The sequence below is a fragment of the Lineus longissimus genome, chromosome 16 (assembly GCF_910592395.1).
Source record: "Lineus longissimus chromosome 16, tnLinLong1.2, whole genome shotgun sequence".
NCBI lineage: Eukaryota > Metazoa > Nemertea > Pilidiophora > Heteronemertea > Lineidae > Lineus > Lineus longissimus.
In genome coordinates, this window is record NC_088323.1 from 14482314 (window position 1) to 14506006 (window position 23693).

Sequence of the window (23693 nt, forward strand, 5' to 3'; positions counted from 1 at the left end):
CTACACTTTCCGCCCCTTCTTTCGACTGCGGTATTAGCAAAGACGCAAAGAACATAAACAAATATGCAGACATTGCCAGGCTGAATATGCTGATAATTGCTGTAAGAAATAAATGCATACCACAAATAGTAGAGGAGTAGCCATACTTCTGAGAAATTCGTTCAGTCACAATATTAACAAAACCATAATTGACCCAGAGGGGCGGTACATAATATCAGATATTACAATCAGTGATTACAGAATGACAATAGTTAACTTATATGGGCCAAATGAGGACACACCAACCTTCTTCACAAATATGAAAACCAAAATAGGGGAGTTAGATCATAGCAATACAGTGGTGGGAGGGGATTTCAATGTAGTTCAAGACTACACACTAGACAACTACAACTTAATGAATAAAAACAACCCAAAGGCGAATGAAGCTGTAAATGAAATGAAACTAGATCTTGATCTGCACGATCCTTGGCGGGATAAAAACCCTGACACTCGTGTACACATGGCATAATTCTAGGAATCAACTTAGTGGTCGAGACTACTTTCTCATATCGGACAGCATAAAAGACAAAGTAGAAAATGTTTATATAAAACCTGGTTATAGATCGGACCATTCAGTGGTGGAATTAACTTTAAATCTATCAAATCAACAAAAAGGCCCAGGGCTATGGAAGTTTAACAACTCGTTACTAAAGGATGAAGAATACGTAGTGGAAATTAAAAGAGTCATAAATGATGTTACAAATCAAAACAATAACCTAAGTGATCAACTTGCTTTTGAGTTTCTAAAAACCCAAATAAGGGGAAAACCATAGCGTATTCAACGGCCAAAAAGAGGGAAAATCAAAAACAAGAGAAACTATTAGACAAAAAAATGGATGCTTCACATATAAAATATAATGCTAATCCAAATGCAGAAAACTTAACTAAATACATTGAAGTGCAAAATGAACTGAAGACACTAAGAGATAATAAAGTAGATGGGATAATAACAAGAGCAAAAGCAAAATGGCATCTAGAGGGCGAGAAAAACTCAAAATACTTCTGCAATTTAGAAAACAGACACTTTCAAGAAAAAGCCATTACAGAACTGTTGTAACGAGCTAATTGAAATAAATGATATTCTAAAGGAGCAGCATGAAAATATTTATAAACAGAAACAAACAAATAACACAGATGAAAACTTAAATATCTTTTTCCCAGAAGATGATACAATACAAAAATTAACAGATGAACAAGCAATGGAATTGGAAAATGATATTAGTGAGGCAGAGTGTAAAGCTGTGTTGAAGACAATGAAACTAAAAAAATAACCTGGCTCAGATGGTCTTACCGTGGAATTTTATAATCACTTTTGGGGTGAATTAAAACTTGCAATGATAAGATCCTTCAGAGAGGCTTTTTTAACGGGCGAACTATCGGACAATCAAAAACTAGGAGTAATAACATGCCTCCCTAAACCTGGTAAAGATAAAAAACTTATGAAAAACTGGCGCCCAATTTCCCTTTTAAATGTCGATTATAAAATACTGTCCGGGGTTATATCTAGCAGGATCAAAACAAACTTAAATCAATTGATTTCAAAATATCAAAAGGGCTTTGTAAAGGGTAGGTTTGTAGGGGAATGCACTCGTATCACATGGGATTTAATCTTTAAGATGAAAAAACACAATACACGTAGATCTATGCCTGGTATTATACTGCTTATCGATTTTGAGAAGGCATTTGACTCTCTTGACTGGAATTTTGTAAATAGGACAATGAAGTACTTCAATTTTGGGGAAAATATAAGAACATGGATAAGAATCTTCTACCAAAACATCCAAAGTTGTATAATAAACAATGGGCACTGCTCCGATAGGTTTACATTAGGAAGAGGAGTCAGGCAGGGGGACCCCCTCTCCCCATATCTTTTTCTTCTGGCAGCAGAGATCCTTGCCAACTCCATCAACAACCAAGACATAAAAGGCATAAAAATCGACAACTCGGAATACTTAATTAGCCAACTGGCAGATGATACAACTCTCTTCCTCGATAATACAGAACACAACTACAGATCTTGTGTGAACATCCTCGATAGATTTTCAGAAGTGTCAGGGTTGACAATAAATTACACCAAAACAGTAGCTATCAAGATTGGGCTCACTGAACAATTAAACTACAATCTGGGAAATGACAAGGATATAAAATGGCAATTAGAGGGAAAGTTCACTTTATTGGGAATAAAATACAATTTAGATGAGGAAAATTTTACTGAAAAAAACTATGTAGACAAAACCAGATAAGTTTCAAAACTACTAAATATCTGGACAGGGAGAAATCTAACTATGTATGGGAAAATCTGTATCATTAAGTCACTAGCACTTTCTAAATTAATACACCTGTTTACAGCACTGCCAAATCCATCAGAGGAATGTTTCGGAAGGCTAGAAAAGATCTGCTTTAACTTCATCTGGGACAATAAAAATGAAAAAATAAAAAGAACAACGCTATGCAATGACTATGACAATGGTGGTTTAAAAATAATAAATATAAAATACTTCTGTATGGCCCAAAAATTGATATGGGTTAAGAAATTACACAATGATCTAAATTTTTCTGATTGGAAAACACTTATCCTTTCTGACACTACTAAGCATGGCAGAAATTCAATTTGGCTTTCAAGAGACCCTCATGCAACCTTTAAAAATCACCTAAACCCTTTCTGGCAAGATGTTTATAAATCTTTGATAACAATGGCTGAAGAAGAGCATCCCCTAAAAAACATGATTTTTCATAATAAAAATATCAAAATAAACACCAAAACAATCTTCTACAATGAATGGCAACTACATGGTGTTAAATATCTGAATGATTTAGTTGACGAAACAGGGAACTTTTATACATGGGAACAATTCTCGACAAAATATGGAATTCAAAAAGAACCGTTCAAACTCTTAGCTGTGTTACATGCAGTACCAAAAAACTGGAAGAAAAGAATAAAAGATGGGGGATCAAATCTGACCGAAATTGTCGATCTTAGCATAACAAAGATAAAAAATCCTAAAAAACCGGGAAAACATTTCTATTGGCAAAAAATTAAAAGTACAAGTAAAAGACCTGAAAAATCAGAAACCAAATGGACAACCATAACTAACTGCAACCTCACTGAAGATGACTGGAGCGACATATACTGCCTCCCTTACCGGGCCACAATTGACACCAAACTAAGAATGTTGCAATATAAAATATTACATAGAACATTACCTGTTAATACTTGGTTATACAAATGTGGCCTAACAAACACCAATACATGTAGTTTTTGTTTAATATATAAAGAAACTTTACAACACCTGTTGTGGGAATGCAATTTAACCAAAACTCTCTGGCTAAACCTTTGTCAACATCTAAACATACCACTATTTAACATCAAAGACATCATTTTTGGAAGTCCAGGGCAGTCGCTTGCAATAGAACATATCAAAATTATTACAAAAGAATATATCTACAAAACAAAACTAAACATTAGACTACAAAACCTTCAACATCTCAAACAGACAATAAAACTTCAAATCAATATTGAAAAATGCCACAAAAAAAAACAGACTTTGTGGGAAAATGGGGAAATTTCTTAAATGCTATCTAGGAAAAGACTAAGTTTCTTGCACCTCTGCACTTTGCACACTGCACCGCACTGTAGAAAACTGTTGTAAACAAAATTGTTGGATTGAATACTTTGTGTAAATTTTTTTTGAGAGTTTACAATAAAAAGTATAAATTACAAAAAAAAAGAAATAAATGCAACCAAACTTTTACTGACCAAGCGGTACACCTGTTTTGTGCCTGATCAGTCCACTCTGCTAACCGGGATAAATTCAGGAAGACCGTTGTCAACGAGTTCCCAGTCGGACTTAGCGCCACACTGTGGAACATGGACGATAGCCAGCTCACAGGGGCCACAGCTGGGGTGGACTTCGACATAAATACATGTATTTTATTCTTAAGGTCGGTAATTGAATGCTGGGATAACTAACCTATGACAGGGGCCAGCTCCTGCACTGTATCACTCGTCGAAGCGACTACATGCATGTATTTGTAGACACCGTAGACCTTTGTTGTGTGTGTGTTTTATTTGTTTTATATCAAATGTAACAACCTTAGGAGTTGATGCTACCTATTTCTCCGGTACAGGCTCCTCGCTGGGGACTAAATTGAGGCCCTCTCTCAGTATGTCTTCATCAAACATCATGTTGCTGGCTTAGGCTCCAACTCCTCTAAGAGTGCTGTTCTAGCGTCGGACACCTTAACCTAACCAAGAGGCTGGTTCTGAGCTCGTTAGCGGGAATTTTCGATGTTTTAGGCTTCGTGGCGCCAGTCATCATGGTCGCAAAAAAAACTGGTTACAGGAACTGTGTGGAAAGACAAATACCGATGGGACCAGAGCCTTCCCGAACCTGTCGCACAGAAGTGAAAGGATTTGCTCAAAAGAGTGCAGAATCTGAAAACATTCAAAGTCGAAAGATGTTTAGCTCCACCAGGATCCGCAGGACATTCAATTCTGGTCATCTTTCGCGACGCAAGCGAAAGTGAATTCGGTAGTGTTGCGTGTATGCGATGGAAAACATAAGATCGGTACCAAAGACGATTCGTCATCGCAAAAATCGAGGGTCGCCTCGGTGAAACCACTTACGTTTGCATCTGAAATCCGATACTAGTAATGAATACAGTGTTCTGCATACGTTTTAGGAATACCTCCCCAAATCCCTCTCATTTCCAATTGACATGATTGACCCTTTCCATCCTCAGGCCATTGTGTAATGTCCCTTCTTCTGTTTGCTCTATTTGTGTGCTCCTCTATTGATAAAGAATTAGAGGTATCCAGTCAAACTGCAGACTAGCTTCATTTTGCATGTTAAAACACATAACACGAGATTTTTTAAATTATTCTTGGATGTTATGTAATATCTCATTGTTTACTCCTCAGTTAGCAGTTATCGGGGATTGTCCTTAGTTTGTATATCAAATCACACCAGACTAATTGCTATTTCTCTTCAGTCTTGTGCTTGCTATTACATTTTGGATCTAATGACTTTGCAGATAAAATGAACTTGTCGCCTCAATTCTGGTTGTAACTTTGTCCTCAAAAGACCAATTCGGGATGAATGGAGATAATAATTAAACACCACAGAATCTCTTTTCATGCAACAGCAATTATAAGGACATTTTGTCTTGTATTTCAATAACCACGATCATTGTATGCTCAGCGGCCTGTTGTTGAATGAACACAGCCCACAAAAATGGAGGACCCTTTAATGTGAGGACTGAGTTGAATTCACATGATATTTATATCCCTCCTTCATTTAACTGATTCTCGCTCTTCCTCAACTGTGCTCCTTTTTTGAAAATTGCTTCGTTTGTTTCGCAAAAGCGTTCACTATTTTGCACCTTTCTTGAAAACAAATTATCCTGTCCAAATACTGACTGTTTCCTGATGGCCTGTGAAATCACATGATATAATTCTTGCTTCTCCTGTGTTGTGTATACACGTGTATGCTGTAATTCGTATCTCTTTGTGGTGTCTCCTCCATGGTTGAAACAGTTCTAACAGAGGTTGTGACAAGGACACCCATGTCCTCCAGTTTGAGACTGTCTCCTAGAAGACCAGTAAGACTGTTCCAAGATTGAGACAGGATGTGCCACATGATAATTGGTTGAATGACAGCGAAGATGCTTTGAGTATTAACAAGAAGCAGCTGTGTAATAAAGGGGCGATGAAAAAACATGGAGTAGGGTAAAGACCGCCTACGGATGCGACCCAGAATGGGAAAACGACATGGCACAACCAGGAGAGCAAAACAGAAAAGTGAGTGGAGGTGGGAAAGAACATAACAGCATGGCCTTGCTTTCAAGAAATAAATATTTGGAATGACCCTGTAATGTGGGTCAAGAGAACCGAAACAACATCCAAGTTTATTGGATCTCTCAGGTCATGCGCCTGAGAAAAGAAATTTAGTTGGTGCAGGCATGTGCAGCCAGTGACCTGAGAGCGGGAATTTGCATGGTAATTAGCCATCCTGGAAGGCCGCGCCAAAAATACCATCCACAAATGACTTTTCTTTAGCAGGAGCTTGCACCATTCAATGCTAAATGAGCATTGATAAATTGATAAATTGTTATTTGTAAATTGATAAATTGTTATTTGTAAAGCGCCTGTATCACTTGAAACAAATGTTCACCGGCGCTGGTGAGCTCTGTGGAAAAGAAGGGTCTTGAGTTATTTGCGAAAGGTTGAGACATTCGATGTAGCTCTCAGGGTGGGGGAAAGAGAGTTCCACAGTTGAGGTGCTAACGTGGCGAATGCTCGACCTCCAAATGTTTTCAATCTATATATCCTGCAAATGAGAAGGTCCTGAGATTCAGAGCGAAAGTAACGAGGAGGCACGTAATGTTGGATGAGATCGTTCAGGTAAATTGGTGCAAGCCAGTGGTATATGCTTTGAAGGTCAGGAGGAGTAGTTTGAAAATTATACGCTCGCGCACAGGCAGCCAGTGTAACTTGGCTAGCACCGGAGTAATGTGGGATCGCCGCATTGTCCTCAGTTTGAATGTAAAACACATAAGATTTTTAATGTCCATTCTTTGATTACTCTTGTTCTTTGCTCCTCAGTTAGCATACACATGTACTTCAATAAAATAACTGTCCTTAGTTGGCATGTGAAAACACATCAGAATATTTCTCTGGCTTACTTTGTGTGCTCCTTACTTAACAATAAATTTGCAGATAGTCAAAGGGAATACTGTCCCAAGTTTCGATTTAAAATCACCTCACATTTCTTCTCCTTCCTGTTTTTGTTAGCATATATCCAATCAAAGGAGGACTTTCCTTAGTTTCCATATCTCAATTCACAACAGATTAATCGCCCCTTGGCTCATACTGTGGGCTTCTTACTACTAGTATTAATTGATTCAAATATATCCACACAAAAGGACTGCCGGTGTAACGTCTGTGGTTGTTCCCCATGTGTCAGTGTTTCCAAACAATAGGCAGCTAGAGAGACCACGACTTTTCAATAGGGGGGATACACAGAAAAACTTGTCAATCTATTTTTGAGCGTTCCCAAACAATGAGGGGAAACACTCAAAAACAGAAACACTCAAAAACATTGCACCGGTTTAAAATCGCATCAGATGTTTGTCCCTTCGTCAGTGTTATATATAAGCTCTCTTTGTTAGCATGGTTTGTTTCTTTTGAACAACAGTATGCAGAAAGCTACTCAAAATGTGTACTGTTCGCAGTTTGCATTCTGAACCTGATATTAATTTTGCTTTCATTAGTTTTTCTTAGCCATCATTGTTTGCTCCATTCTTGAACACCAGCTTGCAAAAATCAAAGCAAAAGGAGGACTGTCCCTAGTTAGCATTTTAAACGCACTCAATTGTTAATCTCCATTCTTGGATTTTTCTTTTAACTCTTATTGTATGATGCTGCGATAGCAGATATGCACTTTAATTAGGACTTTTAGTTTCCATGTCAAATCACACCTGATTGATCACCCTTCTTCAATTTTGCATTTTTCTAATTTTGCACTCCCGCCTTGAAAATATTTTTTTGTGTTTGCTTTCGCGATTTGCACCTTTCCTGAAAATGAATTTGCATATATCTTGTTAAAATGTGGACTTACCCCATTTGCAGGAAAAAATATCTCATGATAATTTTGATTCCTGTGTTTTGCATTGTCTGTCACTGTTCACTCCTTCCTTGAATATCAGCTTGCGCGGGTCCATGCAAAAGGAGCACTGACTTCAGTTTGAATGTGAAAACACATAAGATTTCTTATGTCCATTCTTTGATTACTCTTGTTGTTTTCTCCTCAGTTAGCAGATATCTAATGAAAGACAACTGCCATTATTGTGCATGTCAAACACTATCATCACCCTTCTCTAACATTTCATTGGCTTTAATTGTGTGCTACTCTCTTGAATATTCATTTGCAGTCATCGAGTCAAAATGTGGTCTGTCCTGCAGTTTGCTTGTCAAAATAACATCATATTGATTTTCCTTTCTGTTTTGTGTTAGATCTCAATGATTGCTCGTTTCTTGAATACATGCATGCAAAAGGAGGACGGTCCGCTGTTTGCATATGAAAACAAATGGACTTCTTAAATGTGCATTCTACGATTAATGGTTTCTCTCATTGTTTGCTTCTGAGCACCAGATATCCACCTAAACAAAGACAAGCTATGGTTTGCATGCCGAATTATCAGATTAATCACCCTTCTTCAGTTTTGCATTGGCTCAAAATTGTGTGCTACTTTCTTAAAAATGAATGGGTGGAGGTTCAATCAAAAGGAAAACTGTCCACAGTTTGCATGTGAAATCACCTCATACTTATTTTTTTTACCTCAGTTCTGAAGTTTAAGTCTTGATTGTGCGCTGCCTTCTTGAACGTACATCAGCTTCCACAAATCCATGAAAGGAACGTTGTTGTCAGTTTGCACGTGAAAACGCATTGGATTTTTAATTCCTTTTTAAAGTATTGTACATATGTTCTGTAGTCTCTCACTGTTTCCTCGTGGCTTAGCAGATATGCTACTTTTTTAAAATAGTTTCCATGTCAAATCACTTCAAATTAATCAATCTAAGGCTCACTTTGCGCGCTCCTTTCTAATTAGTTTGTCAACTCGAAATGTGGACTATCTTTACTTCAAATTGCATCAGATTTATGCCCCCTCTTCAGTGTTATTTCAGCTCTCTTTGTTAGTTCCGAAATTGAGCCGAAATTTGCTTTAAAAAGAGACATGTTCTCAGTATGCATCATGAAATCTTCTCACTATAATATTTCGTCCACTGATTTCTGTAAGCTGTGCTTATTGTTCGATCCATTTTAACATCAGCTTGCACAAACCCATGAAAAAGGAGGACTGTTCTTAGTTTGCATGTGAAACACATCAGATTAATCACCATCCCTTCAATGATTCTCTGGCTAACCTTGTGTGCTCCTTTCTTAAAATAATATCGGGTCAAGGCTCCCTTCTGGAAAACGACTTTCGTTGCCTAACTTTCACTCATCTAACTTTTCTCGAAAACGAAGTTGCAGATATCCCGTCTAAATGCGGACTGCATGTGAAATCACCTGATACATATTTTGCTTTTTCTGTTTGTGTCAGCTGTAAGCTTGCACAAACCAATGAAGAAGGAGGACTGTCCTCAGTTTGAATGTGAAACACATAAGATTTCTAATGGTCATTCTTTGTTTTCTCTCACTGTTTTGCTGCCGAGTAGACCTTAGCAGATATATATCTACATTAAAATAACAGTCTTAAAAAATCAGTTTTAAAATGAGAACCCCTGATTTGTCCCAAACCAGAGGAAGTTCATTTCTAAAATTGATTAGCGCTGTCCACGGTTTCTACTTGAAATCACCGTATATTAATTTTTCATGTTTGTTCTATTCTTGAACATCATCATGCACAAAGCCATGGATGCGGAAGACTGCCCTCAGTTTACATGTAAAAATACATACAATTTTAACGTCCATTCATAGATTTTAGGTCACCCCTCATTGTTTGCTCCTGAGTTGGCAGATATCCACTAAGCTGCCGATTGTCCTTAGTTTAAATTCACATCAGATTAATCACCTTTCTTTAGTTTTGCATTTGCTCACATTGTGTACTCCTTTCCTGAAAATAAATTTGCAGAGGAAGAAGATTGTCCTATGACAGTTTGCGTGTGAAATAATGGTGAATCAATGTTGAATCAACGTATAGCCTATTCATTCATGATTTAGCCTACCTACTGTTATTTGCTGCTCTATCAGTTGGCAGATAATCGCTCCAATATGGAGAGCTATCTTATAAGTTGATATCAGGTCAGACTAATGTCCCGTCTTTAGTCTTTTTTCTTTGTTTTCTTTGTTTGCAGGTTTCGGGAACATCAATTGGCAGAAATCCCATTAAAGTAGGACTATTCTCAGTTGTCACATGGAATCAAATCGGACTGTTTCCGTCTTCTGGTTTGTGTTCACTGTCCTTGGGTTTGTTTTCCATTCTTAAAAATGAATTTATTAAGTTATCTACCAGTCAACAGGAGGACCGTCATCCGATTTATGCCCCTTCTTCCGTGATATTTCAGCTCTTCTTATTTCAACTAAAATTTACTTAAAAAGGAGACCTGTTCTCAGTATGCATCATGAAATCACCTCACAATAATATTTCATCCACGGATTTCTGTTAGCTGTAATTATTGTTTGATCCATTTTAACATCAGCTTGCATCCCATGAAAAAGGAGGACTGTTCTTAGTTTGCATGTGAAACACATCAGATTAATCACCATCTCTCTAATGATTCTCTGGCTAACCTTGTTTGCTCCTTCCTTAAAATAATATCGAGTCAAGGCTTCCTTCCGGAAAATGACTTGTGTTGCCTAACTTTCATTCATTTTACCTTTCTTGAAAACGAAGTTGCAGATATCCCGTCTAAATTAGGACTACTTGTGAAATCACTGGATACAATTTTTGCTTCTTGCTTTGTGTCAGCTGTAAGCTTGCACAAACCAATGCAAAAGGAGGACTGTCCTAAGTTTGAATGTGAAACACATAAGATTTCGAATGCCCATGCTTAATTTTCTCTCATTGTTTGCTCTTGAGGTAGCAGATCTACATTTAAAAATTACAGTCATGTCAAAACACTTCAGACTTATCTTTTCACCCTTCTTCAACTTTGCGATGGCTTTAATCGCGTGTTTCTTTCTTGAAATTTGAATGAATGAATTTGCGTGAGGTAGGCTATATTTAATTTAAAACGAAGACGGTCCTCAGTTTACATGTGAAATCCCATCACATCGATTTTTTCTACTGTATGTGGTGTTAGCTGCCATTTTTTTCTCCCTCTCAAACATCAGTTTACAATAATCTATCCAAAAAGAGGTTTGTCCGCAGTTCGCACGATGAAGCAAATTTGGCTTGTAATGTCTATTCTACGATTTGTATGTCAACCTTCATCCTGAAAAATCGGGGCATTTCCATTCCATTCTGCTATATTTCGTGTGCCGACGATGCCCTCCTTGATCGAAATGCTTTATTTGGCGCTACGATCGCTCCATGGCCGGCTGACTGAGGACAATTATTGTATCAATGCGCACCTTCCATGGGCATCCGTCCTACCGAGGACGTCCTCGGTTTTTTCCACGTTTTTCCGGGGCTTGCCTATAGGCTGACTCCACATTGCATAATATAACAGCAACTTTCAGCAACTGAAGCCCCTTTAAATGATGTAGTGCGAGTTCAGCCTTTTCAGCAGGCATCACCTATTGCAGGAAGTTAACAGCATTATCAACCTTTTCGGAGCATGAGACCCCGTTAAATGATAAACTGAATTTGGAGGTCACCATTAGAAGAGAGTTGGGACACACTCAACCCAGTCTGACTTCACCTTCAAAACAATACTGGATGATGTCCCCCAATTCTTCGTCATTCCCCACTATAGTATCTTTCCAATCAGTTCTGGTGAATTTTTCTTTCGTTCCTTCAGGTCACGATCAGCCCCCCTTCGCAATCATATCACATACGGCAACTTTTCTGTATCCCGCCTTTAATTATTCGGCCAATTGCCAGTTATCAATCCGAAGTGATCCTTTTCGAGCTCATACTCATACTCATACACGGCAGGTGTTTGCAGTAAAATGTTAGCAATATGTAAAGGGGCTAACTAGCCAAAAGGAGATAGACCGATCTGGCCTAAGATTACGCTGCTAGATAACTATGGCAACACTTTCTTTGCACCTGCCATGAAGACAATGAGGCAGACGACAAGATATCGATCACAGATCGCACCGGCTCGGAGATGTGATAAAGACATGATAAAGACACTGAGCGACTTTTGTTTGAAATAAGAATAATAATAGGCCCCAAAATGTAAAATTATGTACAGACGATGTAGCGAAGATGCTTTGAGTATTAACAAGAAGCAGCTGTGTAATAAAGGGGCGATGAAAAAAAACATGGAGTGGGGCAAAACCGCCTACGGATGCGACCCAGAATGGGAAAACGAAATGGCACAACCAGGAAAGCAAAACAGGAAAGTGAGTGGAGGTGAGAAAGAACATAACAGCATGGCCTTGCTTTCAAGAAATAAATATTTGGAATGACCCTGTAATGTGGGTCAAGAGATGCGAAGCAACACCCAAGTTTATTGGATCTCTCAGGTCATGCGCCTGAGAAAAGAAATTTAGTTGCAGCAGGCATGTGCAGCCAGTGACCTGAGAGCGGGAATTTGCATGGTAATTCGCGATCCTGGAAGACCGCGCCAAAAATACAATCCACAAATGACTTTTCTTTAGCAGGAGCTTGCACCATTCAATGCTTAATGAGCATTGTCCTCAATTTGAATGTAAAACACATTAGATTTTTAATGTCCATTCTTTGATTACTCTTGTTCTTTGCTCCTCAGTTAGCATATACATGTACTTCAATAAAAGAACTGTTCTTAGTTGGCATGTGCAAACACATCAGAATATTTCTTTGGCTTACTTTGTGTGCTCCTTACTTAAAAATAATTTTGCAGATAGTCAAAGGGAATACTGTCCTCTGTTTGGATTTAAAATCACCCCACATTTCTTCTCCTTCCCCTGTTTTTTTAGCAGATATCCAAACAAAGGAGGACTTTCCTTAGTTTCCATATCTCAATTCACAACAGATTAATCGCCCCTTGGCTCATACTGCGGGTTTCTTACTACTAGTATTAATTGATTCAAATATATCCACACAAAAGGACTGCCGGTTTAAAATCGCATCAGATGTTTGTCCCTTCGTCAGTGTTATATACGCTCTCTTTGTTAGTATGGTTGGTTCCTTTTGAACAACAATATGCAGAAAGCTAGTCAAAATGTGTACTGTTCGAAGTTTGCATTCTGAACCTCATATTAATTTTACTTTCATTAGTTTTTCTTAGCCATCATTGTTTGCTCCATTCTTGAACACCAGCTTGCAAAAATCAAAGCAAAAGGAGGACTGTCCTTAGTTAGCATTTTAAACGCACTCAATTGTAAATCTCCATTCTTTTTTTCTTTTTTTAAAAAATCTTATTGTATGATGCTGCGATAGCAGATATGCACTTTAATTAGGACTTTTAGTTTCCATGTCTAATCACACCTGATTGATCACCCTTCTTCAATTTCGCATTTTTCTAATTTTGCACTCCCGCCTTGAAAATTTTTTTTGTGTTTGCTCGCGCGATTTGCACCTTTCCTGAAAATGAATTTGCATATATCTTGTCAAAGTGTGGACTTACCCCACTTGCAGGAAAAAATATCTCATGATAATTTTGATCCCTGTGCTTTGCATTGTCTGTCACTGTTCACTCCTTCCTTGAATATCAGCTTGGTTTTTCTCATTGTTTGCTTCTGAGCACCAGATATCCACCTAAACAAAGACAAGCTATGGTTTGCATGCCAAATTATCAGATTAATCACCCTTCTTCAGTTTTGTATTGGCTCAAAATTGTGTGCTACTTTCTGAAAAATGAATGGGTGGATGTTCAATCAAAAGGAAAACTGTCCACAGTTTGCATGTGAAATCACCTCATACTTATTTTTTACCTCAGTTCTGTAGTTTAAGTCTTGATTGTGCGCTGCCTTCTTGAACTTACACCATCTTCCACAAATCCATGAAATGGACGTTGTTGTCAGTTTGCACGTGAAATCACATTAGATTTTTAATTCCTTTTTAAAGTATGTACATATGTTCTGTAGCCTCTCACTGTTTGCCTCGTGGCTTAGCAGATATGCTACTTTTTTAAATAGTTTCCATGTCAAATCACTTCAAATTAATCAATCTTAGGCTTACTTTGCGCGCTCCTTTCTAATTAGTTTGTTAACTCTAAATGTGGACTATCTTTACTTCAAATTGCATCAGATTTATGCCCCTTCTTCAGTGTCATTTCAGCTCTCTTTGTTGGTTCCTCAATTGAGCCGAAATTGGCTTAAAAAAGAGACATGTTCTCAGTATGCATCATGAAATCACCTCACAATACTATTTCGTCCACTGATTTCTGTTAGGTGTGATCAATTATAACATCAGCTTGCACAAACCCATGAAAAAGGAGGACTGTTCTTAGTTTGCATGTGAAACACATCAGATTAATCACCATCCCTTCAATGATTATCTGGCTAATCTTGTGTGCTCCTTTCTTAAAATAATATCGAGTCAAAAGGGGGCTCCCTTCCGGAAAATGACTTGTGTTGCCTAACTTTCATTCATTTTACCTTTCTTGAAAACGAAGTTGCAGATATCCCGTCTAAATGCGGAGTACTTGTGAAATCACTGGATAAAATTTTTGCTTTTTGCTTTGTGTCAGCTGTAAGCTTGCAGAAACAAATGCAAAAGGAGGACTGTCCTCAGTTTGAATGTGAAACACATCAGATTTCGAATGCCCATGCTTAATTTTCTCTCATTGTTTGCTCTCGAGGTAGCAGATCTACATTTAGAAAATAACAGTCATGTCAAAACACTTCAGACTTATCTTATCACCCTTCTTCAACTTTGCGACGGCTTTAATCGCGTGCTCCTTTCTTGAAATTTGAATGAATGAATTTGCGTGCGGTAGGCTATATTTAATTTAGTCAAAACGAAGACGGTCCTCAGTATACATGTGAAATACCGTGACATCGACTTTTTTTACTGTATGTGGTGTTAGCTGCCATTGTTTTCTCCCTCTCAAACATCAGTTTACAATAATCTATCCAAAAAGAGGTTTGTCCGCAGTTCGCACGATGAAACAAATTTGGCTTTTAATGTCTATTCTACGATTTGTATGTCAACCTTCATCATGACAAATCGGGGCATTTCCATTCCATTCTGCTACATTTCGTGTGCCGACGATGCCCTCCTTGATCGAAATGCTTTATTTGGCGCTACGATCGCTCCATGGCCGGCTGACTGAGGACAATTAGTGTATCAATGCGCACCTTCTATGGGCATCCTTCCTACCGAGGACGTCCTCGGTTTTTTTGTAGTCCACGTTTTTCCGGGGCTTGACTAGGCTGACTCCACATTGCATAATATAACAGCAACTTTCAGCAACTGAAACCCCTTTAAATGATGTAGTGCGAGTTCAGCCGGCCTTTTCAGCAGGCATCACCTATTGCAGGAAGTTAACAGCATTATCAACCTTTTCGGAGCATGAGACCCCGTTAAATAATGAACTGAGTTTGGAGGTCACCATTAGGAGAGAGTTGGGACACACTCAACCCAGTCTGATTTCACCTTTAAAACAAGATTTGCAATTCTTCGTTTCAACTAAGCTATTTCTCCGGTCCAGGTTTTATACCTAACCCAACTTATTTCTTGTTTTACAAATCTCTTTTCTCATTTCACAAATTTCATTTCTCACTTTACAGGATTTCATTTCTTGATTTCTTGGTTTACAGACACCCAACTACATGTATGTCCTCTGTTATATTGTGAAATGTGCGTTTGGTCAGTGACCAGACCCTCACGACTATGTCGGCTATCGCTAGCGGCAGTGGACAAAAAGCTGGTACACGTTAGTATCAAGCAGTTTTCCTTTACTGTGGCATCAGAAGGAACACGTTGCATCCTTCCTGGTAGAGTCAACCAACAATACTGGATGATGTCCCCCACTTCTTCGTCATTCCCCACTATAGTATCTTTCCAATCAGTTCTGGTGAATGTTTCTTTCGTTCCTTCAGGTCACGATCAGCCCCCCTTCGCAATCAGATCACATACGGCAACTTTCCTGTATCCCGCCTTTAATTATTCGGCCAATTGCCAGTTATCAATCCGAAGAGATCCTTTCCGAGCTCATACTCATACACGGCAGGCTTTCTCTATCTCTTCTCTCATCAATACATATTGGTGATGATATGTAGGCCCTAAACTATTTAGTGTTGGACTCCTTATGGTAAGTTGGAACGTTGGTGGGCAGCCAGATGCAGCTTAATGACTGGACATCTGGTGCACAGGCAACGCTTTCCGAGAGCATATTCCACTGTTTGATGGTTCGTTGGAGGAAGCTGTTGCTATTTATAACACCAAGAAAGATTTGATTCGTAAGACCATTTTTTGAGATCAACTGTATATTTTCATGAGTCCAGCTTGCGCCCTACCGTGTATTCGTCAGGACTGAGGAAACGTACTACAACAAACGATAAAAGAGTACAGTAATTACACAATAAACAAGATAAGAATGAAAAAAGAGTAATAAAAAGGCCACCGGTAACGGTCAAAACAAATAACCTCAGTGGAGACACATTGCGGCCAGCAGGGTAAGGCCTACAGAAAGGCGAGTAAACAGGAAGGTCCTGGTTAGGTGCTAGTGTATTGGAGGATACCACAAAACTGGTACCATAGGAAAAGTAAATGCTACTTGATGTAGCTAAAAACAGAGAGTACTCAAAAATTACATAATAATGTAAGCGAATTAAAGAAGACAGGTAGGCATAAAAAGGCCTATTGGTAGTGAGTGAGAAATACCTTGTCCGTCATTGAGACAGTGTAATTTTGCAATGAATTTAGCAACTTATACCTTCCATTCTGCAGGTTTGTTGTCAGTGTCTGTGGGCCATCCTCTGACTCTTTCCGGGCCACTCTTGTTGGTGTTCTTGAGGGATGCCCATGATGTTGTTAACGATTCTGTACATGAGGACGAGTGAATATTGGTGTCGTCGCTCTTCTAAGGTATCCAACTCGAGTGCCTTAATCGTGACTGGCTAATTCAAATTCAATTCTTTTATTACTCTAAAACGACCACTAGGGGCCAACTGTAACATACAATAATCAAAATATATTCAACATAAAATGGCAGGGTACAGTATACACGGAACCAAAATAATATTACAAAGATTTAAATGCAAAATTATAATTTAATGGAAATCAGGACAATATGGAGTTTCAACGTTTAAAGAACTCACTGATTATCTCAGCTGAGGGAGGTGAAGGATATTTGGCAATTTGGAATGTTAGTTGGTTGATCATGTAACGATTTTTAATGGCAAAATGACAAAACATTGCGATTTTATAGCAAACTTCTTCAAAAATATTGTACATTGTCAAATATACAACTGGACTGAGATATAAGGCGAAAAAGAAAAGGATGGTCGCAAAATGTTACATCAAAAACAACTAGACAAAACGGTCTTGAGAATTCTTACTGCATAGGATCTACACCCCCCCCCCCCCCACCACCATGCCTGTCTTTGGGGGAAATACCAAGACATTCTATTGAAAACAACATGGGCAGCAGTCAGCTGTTCACATAACTCGGGCTTCAATGATTTTGTTTAGCTGAGAATAAGTCTGCAAAAAATCGTTTTCTGCTAAAGCTTGGTTCTTGTTTCGCATTCATTCGAGGCATTATCAGTCACATTCTGAAGCTAAACATTTGTTGAAAGCTTTTTTTTTATTAATTAAAGATTAGCTAAATGTTTACTTCTGACGCAGTTCAATTTCGCAAAGATCTTACGTCGACTCGATGCCGAATTGGCGGCTACCTGGGGGGTGGGGGGGGGGGGGGCAAGCTTTCATTTAGGCGGATAGGCGAATAAGCGGTTAAGAGGGTCCTCTTTCAGAAAAGTAATGGCAGTTTATAGTGGGGCCCTCTGTTAAAGTTGATGGGGTGGTGTCAACGCTTAAAAGGGCTAGGATGGTGTAGGAGGACCACTATTAAAGGCTGCCGCGTGTTCCTTGAAAAAGAAGGGACTTTTGGGCAATCAAAAAATCGCTTCCGTATGACGCATCCATGTGGATTATGACACCTCAAATTCCAAAACATTATACGCAGAATTGATAGGGATACGTCATGCGGGAGCAATTTATGATAGGTCCAAAGTCCCTCGATAATGAGTTGTTCCACTGTAAGAAGATGATTTTGGTATGATTCTATGTTGTAAGTCCACTGTTACCATATCCTTAATAAATGCAAGCATTGTCGCCCACAACATTAATTAATAGTTTGTTGTTCTCTGTTGTGTCGTCATTTCTTCTCCCGAAAAGCAAGTATTTTTCTTGGGCAAATAATTAGGGTTAGGGTTAGGTCATGGTTAGGTCCTCAGAGTGCATGTTTTGGGCGTATCACGTGTAAATTCCATATACAGCAGAGGTATAACACCTTACTTAGTAACCAGTTTTGTAGATTCCTCCTAGTATGTGGGACCCCGTCGCCAAGGTAATGGTTGTTTTGTTGCAAATCTTCCTCTGGTGGTGCAGATCGATCATTAATAATCCAATCGGAAGGTCATACACATTGTACACTGCCTTTTGTTATTGCATGATCGGCCACAGTGGTGAAGAACCCCGAGACATTTATGCATAAAAGCGAGGACGTCCTTTGAAATTATAATGTGGCGTCCTCGATCTGCACCACATGCACGTAAGAATGAGGTGAATTTGGTCTTTGGGATCGTCCAATCCAGTGGTTGTGGTCTGGGTACCCAGAAGTATTAAGGAGCAGGAAGGGTTGGGCGTTTGAGGTTTCTGAGTCTGAGGGGGTTTGTATCTGTTGACTGTGCTTTAAGAGAGACTAGGCATGGCGCCAGTCTCTCTTAAAGCACAGTCAACAGGCATTTGGTCTCAATATTTAGGTAAGTACAGAATCAAGGCAGATCAGAGAGCAATGATTGAACGATGCTGTGGACGGATACTGCATCAGTCACGTCCAACCTCTCATAAGAAAGCGTCACCACCAGCATATTCAATGTTCAGTTCCAACCTGTACCAGTCCAATGCACGCCTGTCATGGTCAGCAGTGGTCAGCTTAGCGCGATATGGAACATTCTTCCATAACTCAAGCGAGGAAAGTCTGCTCATTAGCATATCTCGCGCACTGCTCCTTCATCGTAGTGAAATCGTAATGGAAAACGTCTGGCTTTGCGCCAGACTAATAAGTGAAGAACAAATAGGTAAAGAACTTCTACTTGCGCGAAACTGCTGTGATGAAATTATCATTGCAGAGACTCCGGTGACATACACATATATTTTTTACAATCAAAAATGCCCTCAAAAGACGACATGGAATGATTATTTTATAGATATATTTCGTACTATATACCTTCCAATTATCACTCAATACAAATAGATCGGCGTTAGGTCGCATGCTTTTCTTTCCTGGTGACACAATTAAGCAAAATAGTTGCAACCCCGTAAATGCACTATAAGTCCAATAATAAGTGACGGTGACCCGTTATAAATGTTTCGCCTGCTTCGATTTTTGCCGCTACGCGGCGCGTTGGGCCCTTGCGTCGAGCTGTAAGATCGAGGACACACTGATAAAACTTTGATTCAATTTTAGTGTCTCTACTCTTTTCAGTGGCATTGTTATCTAAATAGTGCTCGCCCTCGGTTGAACATTCGCAAAAATCCACTGGAAGGGTGAGATAACGCAGTGTCCTCCGTTTGTATGTTTCCTGCGGCAGGTGTGCAGGAGAGGGTAGAGTGTCCTTGATGCTCAGTTAATGAGTAAAATTTGTGACCCACGCAGATAGAGGTAATTTCATTGATGCATCATGGTTTGCAGCCGCCGAAAAATGTCCATCACCTGGTATATATAAAATGAGGACGTTCTGAATAAGTTCGGTTGTAATGGTGAGGAATCTGATCTTTGTATTGAATTGAATTGAAATTGAAATTTACATTCATATACCGCAAAATCCAAATTTTGCTCTAATGCGGTGTTTCAAAATATCGTCTCAACAGATGGGTTTTTAGCCCGCACCTGAAAATAGCAACAGTCTTAGCCTTTTTAATCTCAATGCTGAGCTCATTCCAAAGTCTGGCCGCCAGTACAAGGAAGCTCCTGCCACCGTACGTCTCCAGGCGATACCTGGGGATCCTCAGGAGACATTTGTCTTCGGACCTCAGGGATCGCCCGGAGTCACAGGATGGGAGGAGCTCGGATATGTAAGCAGGGGCAAGTTCGTTTCTTGCTTTGTATATGAGGAGCATTGTCTTGAAACTATACTTTCACGGATTGGTAGCCAATGTAGACTTCTCAGCACGGGGGTAATATGTTCACGTTTACGCGTTCCTGTGATTACTCGCGCTGCGTGATTCTGAACCTTTTGTAGCGTATCAAGTGCATTTTCATCGGCACCAACGAGCAGGCTATTACAATAATCCAATCTGGATATGACAGTTGATTGCACTAGAAGTTTGTACTCGATTCCCAATCTTTGCAAATGCCATCGTGTGAAATCTAACGATTTTTCTTCCATGCATGTTTTCCTTATACCTCTTCTACACGATTTAAAAGGCGTTTACAAATCAGGACATTTTTGAAGTTTTTCAATATACAAAAATGTAGAACCGAGGACACACACCAAAACGAGGACGTCCTCGCTTGGAAAAGTCCTCAAAGTGCATGTTTTGGGCGTATCACGTGCCCATTCCATATACAGCAGAGGTATGACACCTTACTTAGTACCCAGTTTTGTAGATTCCTTCTAGTATATGGGACCCCCGTCGCCAAGGTAATGGTTGGTTTGTTGCCAATTTTCCTCTGGTGGTGCAGATCGACCATTAATAATCCAATCGGAAGGTCATACACATTGTACACTGCCTTTTGTTATTGTATGATCGACCACAGTGGTGAATAACCCCGAGACGTATATGCATAAAAGCGAGGACGTCCTTTGAAATTATAATGATTGTGGCGTCCTCGATCTGCACCACGTGCACGTAAGAATGCGTGTGCGCGTGTGCGTGTGTGTGTGTGTTTTGGTTTGGTTGTTTTCTTGGTTGTTTGTTTCTTTATGGCTATTTTGCATATTACACTTCACTGTTAGTTATCAATCTTTCGTAATCTGTTAGGAGGAATCAACATAAATATATATACATATTTATTGTGTTTCGATATTTGGTTATCGACAGTATGTCTGTCTTGTTTCAGAACGGCTGGACGGCGCTAATGATCGCCTCCCAAAAAGATCACATTGGTGTCGTAGATGCTCTATTGAAAGGTGGCGCAGAGGTTGACAAAGAGCAAAAGGTAAAACACCAAAACTTCCATTCATCTTAACCTAGCTTTCTAAATCATAAGATAACAAAGAATTGTATATTATTGTTGAATGAGATAACTAGTTTTAATCACTTAAAATCATCAACACCTCAGGGACCGGCATTCATGACGCCTTCTTAATAGAGCTTAGTAAGCGTCTACGTTTTACTGGGTGGTTCTTAGCGAGTTGCGTCATATTCACGAAGCACTCGTAACTTCAATCGATTTCGTAAGTCGTCGCTACTAGCCCTACGTGAGGTGTTTTTGATTTCGTAGCATTTTCTATGGAGGTTCTTCACGTGACTTCACGGCGTGACGTTTTGATGGCCACCTGCCAATGCATTTCCTTTACGTCGTGACAGGGTGTGACGGCCAATATGGCAGTGCAAAACAATACTCTATATTCCTACGTTAGATGGCGCGCCGATCGAATCTGACTTGACACTAGGTGGCAGCAGCTGACGGGTATAAAAAGATAAACGAAATGTCCGCGATCGATAAATTTGAACCCGCAATTCACACACTCTGTGACCAAAACATCAGAGAAAAGTATCATAATTATGCAAAAGATTGTTGATACACAGGTCGTAGATTCTCTATTGAAACGTGACGCAGAGGTTGACCAAGGGGAAAAGGTAACACACCAAACGTCCCATTCATCCTAACTTAGTGCTCTAAAATCGTAAGATAATAAAGCGATGTATGTTATTGTTGAATGGGATAACTAGTTTTAATCTCTTGCGATCATCTACACCTCAGACTCTTATCCATTTATATAATTCGATATTTGCTTCTCGATAGAATACTCATTAAATTGTTATATACATGAACATGACTGTATACATGTAGCACTGCCGCTATCCCGAGAGAAAAACAATGGCCATTTTGAATCCTTTACCGCCTCGAAAGTTAAAGTTCCAAAAAGTCAAAGAGGTAAACATATAAGGTCACAATTTGCAATGTCCATTAAGTCTTGGTAAGAAGATACGACTTGTTATCCAAAGTTTAACATTGTAGATACTTCCTGATCAGTAGAATATATCGATAATTGCAGTGATTAATAAATTAAACACCGCGTTTGTGTTATTCGATCATTCACATAATAATAATAATAATACGAGTCTTATATAGCGCAGTATCCAACCATTAACTGGCCGCTCAAAGCGCTTGATAGGCCTCTTTAAAAAGCAAATGTTTAAGTTGTCCCTTGAAAGATAACAGAGAGCTGCAGTTCCTAACAGTTGAAGGAAGTTTGTTCCACAGCTGAGGGGCTCCAATTGAAAATGGTCTACCACCGACTGACATGACATTGGTTTTTGGGATAGACAGAAGAACGGCCAATGAAGAGCGCAGAGTTCGAGAAACGGTATGAACGGAGAGAAGTTCTGAAAGGTATTGGGGAGCAAGTTGGTGAAGACACTTGTAAGTAAGAAGGAGAACCTTGTACTTGATGCGCTGTTGCACAGGAAGCCAATGTAGAGACCTGAGTACTGGGGAAATGGAAGATCGTTTCTTGGTCTTGGTAATTAGGCGAGCGGCAGAATTTTTTACCTTCTGTAGGGGTATAATTGTTGAATTGGGACAACCAAGGAAAAGGGAATTACAGAAATCCAGGCGAGATATTACAAGAGCCTGGACATATAACCTGGTGGTATTTGGAGTTAGATATTTTCTGATTTTCCCGATGTTACGAATGTGAAAATTGGTGGCCCGTACACAGGTGTTAATGTGTTCTTTGAAATTGAAATCACGGTCCAAGATCACACCCAAATCTCTTGCAGAAACAGAAGAATATACATTTGCATCAATGATACGGATGGCGGGGAGATTAATAGTGCTGCTGAACCTGCGGGAACAGATTAGCAGAATCTCGGTCTTGTCGCCATTACAGCTAAGAAAGTTGTCAACCAACCAGAGATTTAAATCGTGGACAGCATTAGAGATCTTGGAGCAGGTGGTACTAATCTCAGTTATAGTGAAGGCCACATACAATTGACTGTCATCAGCATATAAGTGGTACATAATGGCATGCTTACGGATGATTCCACCAACTTGGGTAGTGTAGACAGTAAAAAGTACTGGTCCAAGTATAGAACCCTAGGGAACACCGAACTTGATAGGACTAGGTCTTGACAATTTGCCGTCAATGCATACCTCTTGTGATCTGCTATCAAGATAAGACGAAACCCATGCCAGTGCTGTGCCAGTAACACCCATAGCAGCAAGTCTCTGAAGTAGTCTGGAATGGTCCACAGTGTCAAATGTGGCGCTCATATCGAGTAATACAAGGAGTACACACTTCTTTTCATCAAGTGCATGTATTATGTCATTGTGTACTCGCAATAGTGTCGTTTCAACACTGTGAAGTGGTTTGTAAGCAGATTGAAACTTGTCAAGAGCACCGTTTTCAGCAATATGGCTTGATAACTGATTGCAAACCACCCTCTCCAAAACCTTTGAAAGGAAGGACAGGTTAGAGACAGGCCTGTAGTTTTTGAGTGTGTCAGCATCTAAGGATGGCTTCTTAATCAAGGGATTAAGAATAGCTCGTTTGAAAGAGCTTGGCACCATGTCACTTTCCAATGAGGAATTGACTATCTTGCAAATCAGGCGCATAATGTCTCCTGATAGGCACTTCCTAAGCAAAGATGTTGGGAGTGGGTCTAATGCACACTGTATTGGTTTCATGTCACTAATGAGTTTTAGTAGC

The 23693-nt window shown here is 39.4% G+C and overlaps 1 protein-coding gene across 1 annotated transcript in view; it reads left to right on the forward strand.

Annotated features, from left to right (window-relative positions):
* The window catches only part of LOC135500177 (ankyrin repeat domain-containing protein 29-like), a 651767-nt gene that overhangs the window by 497287 nt on the left and 130787 nt on the right, over positions 1-23693 (forward strand). The window contains exon 9 of the mRNA XM_064791424.1: positions 20876-20974. Within this exon, the coding sequence (XP_064647494.1) occupies positions 20876-20974 (99 nt within the window). The remainder of the gene's footprint in view (positions 1-20875; positions 20975-23693) is intronic.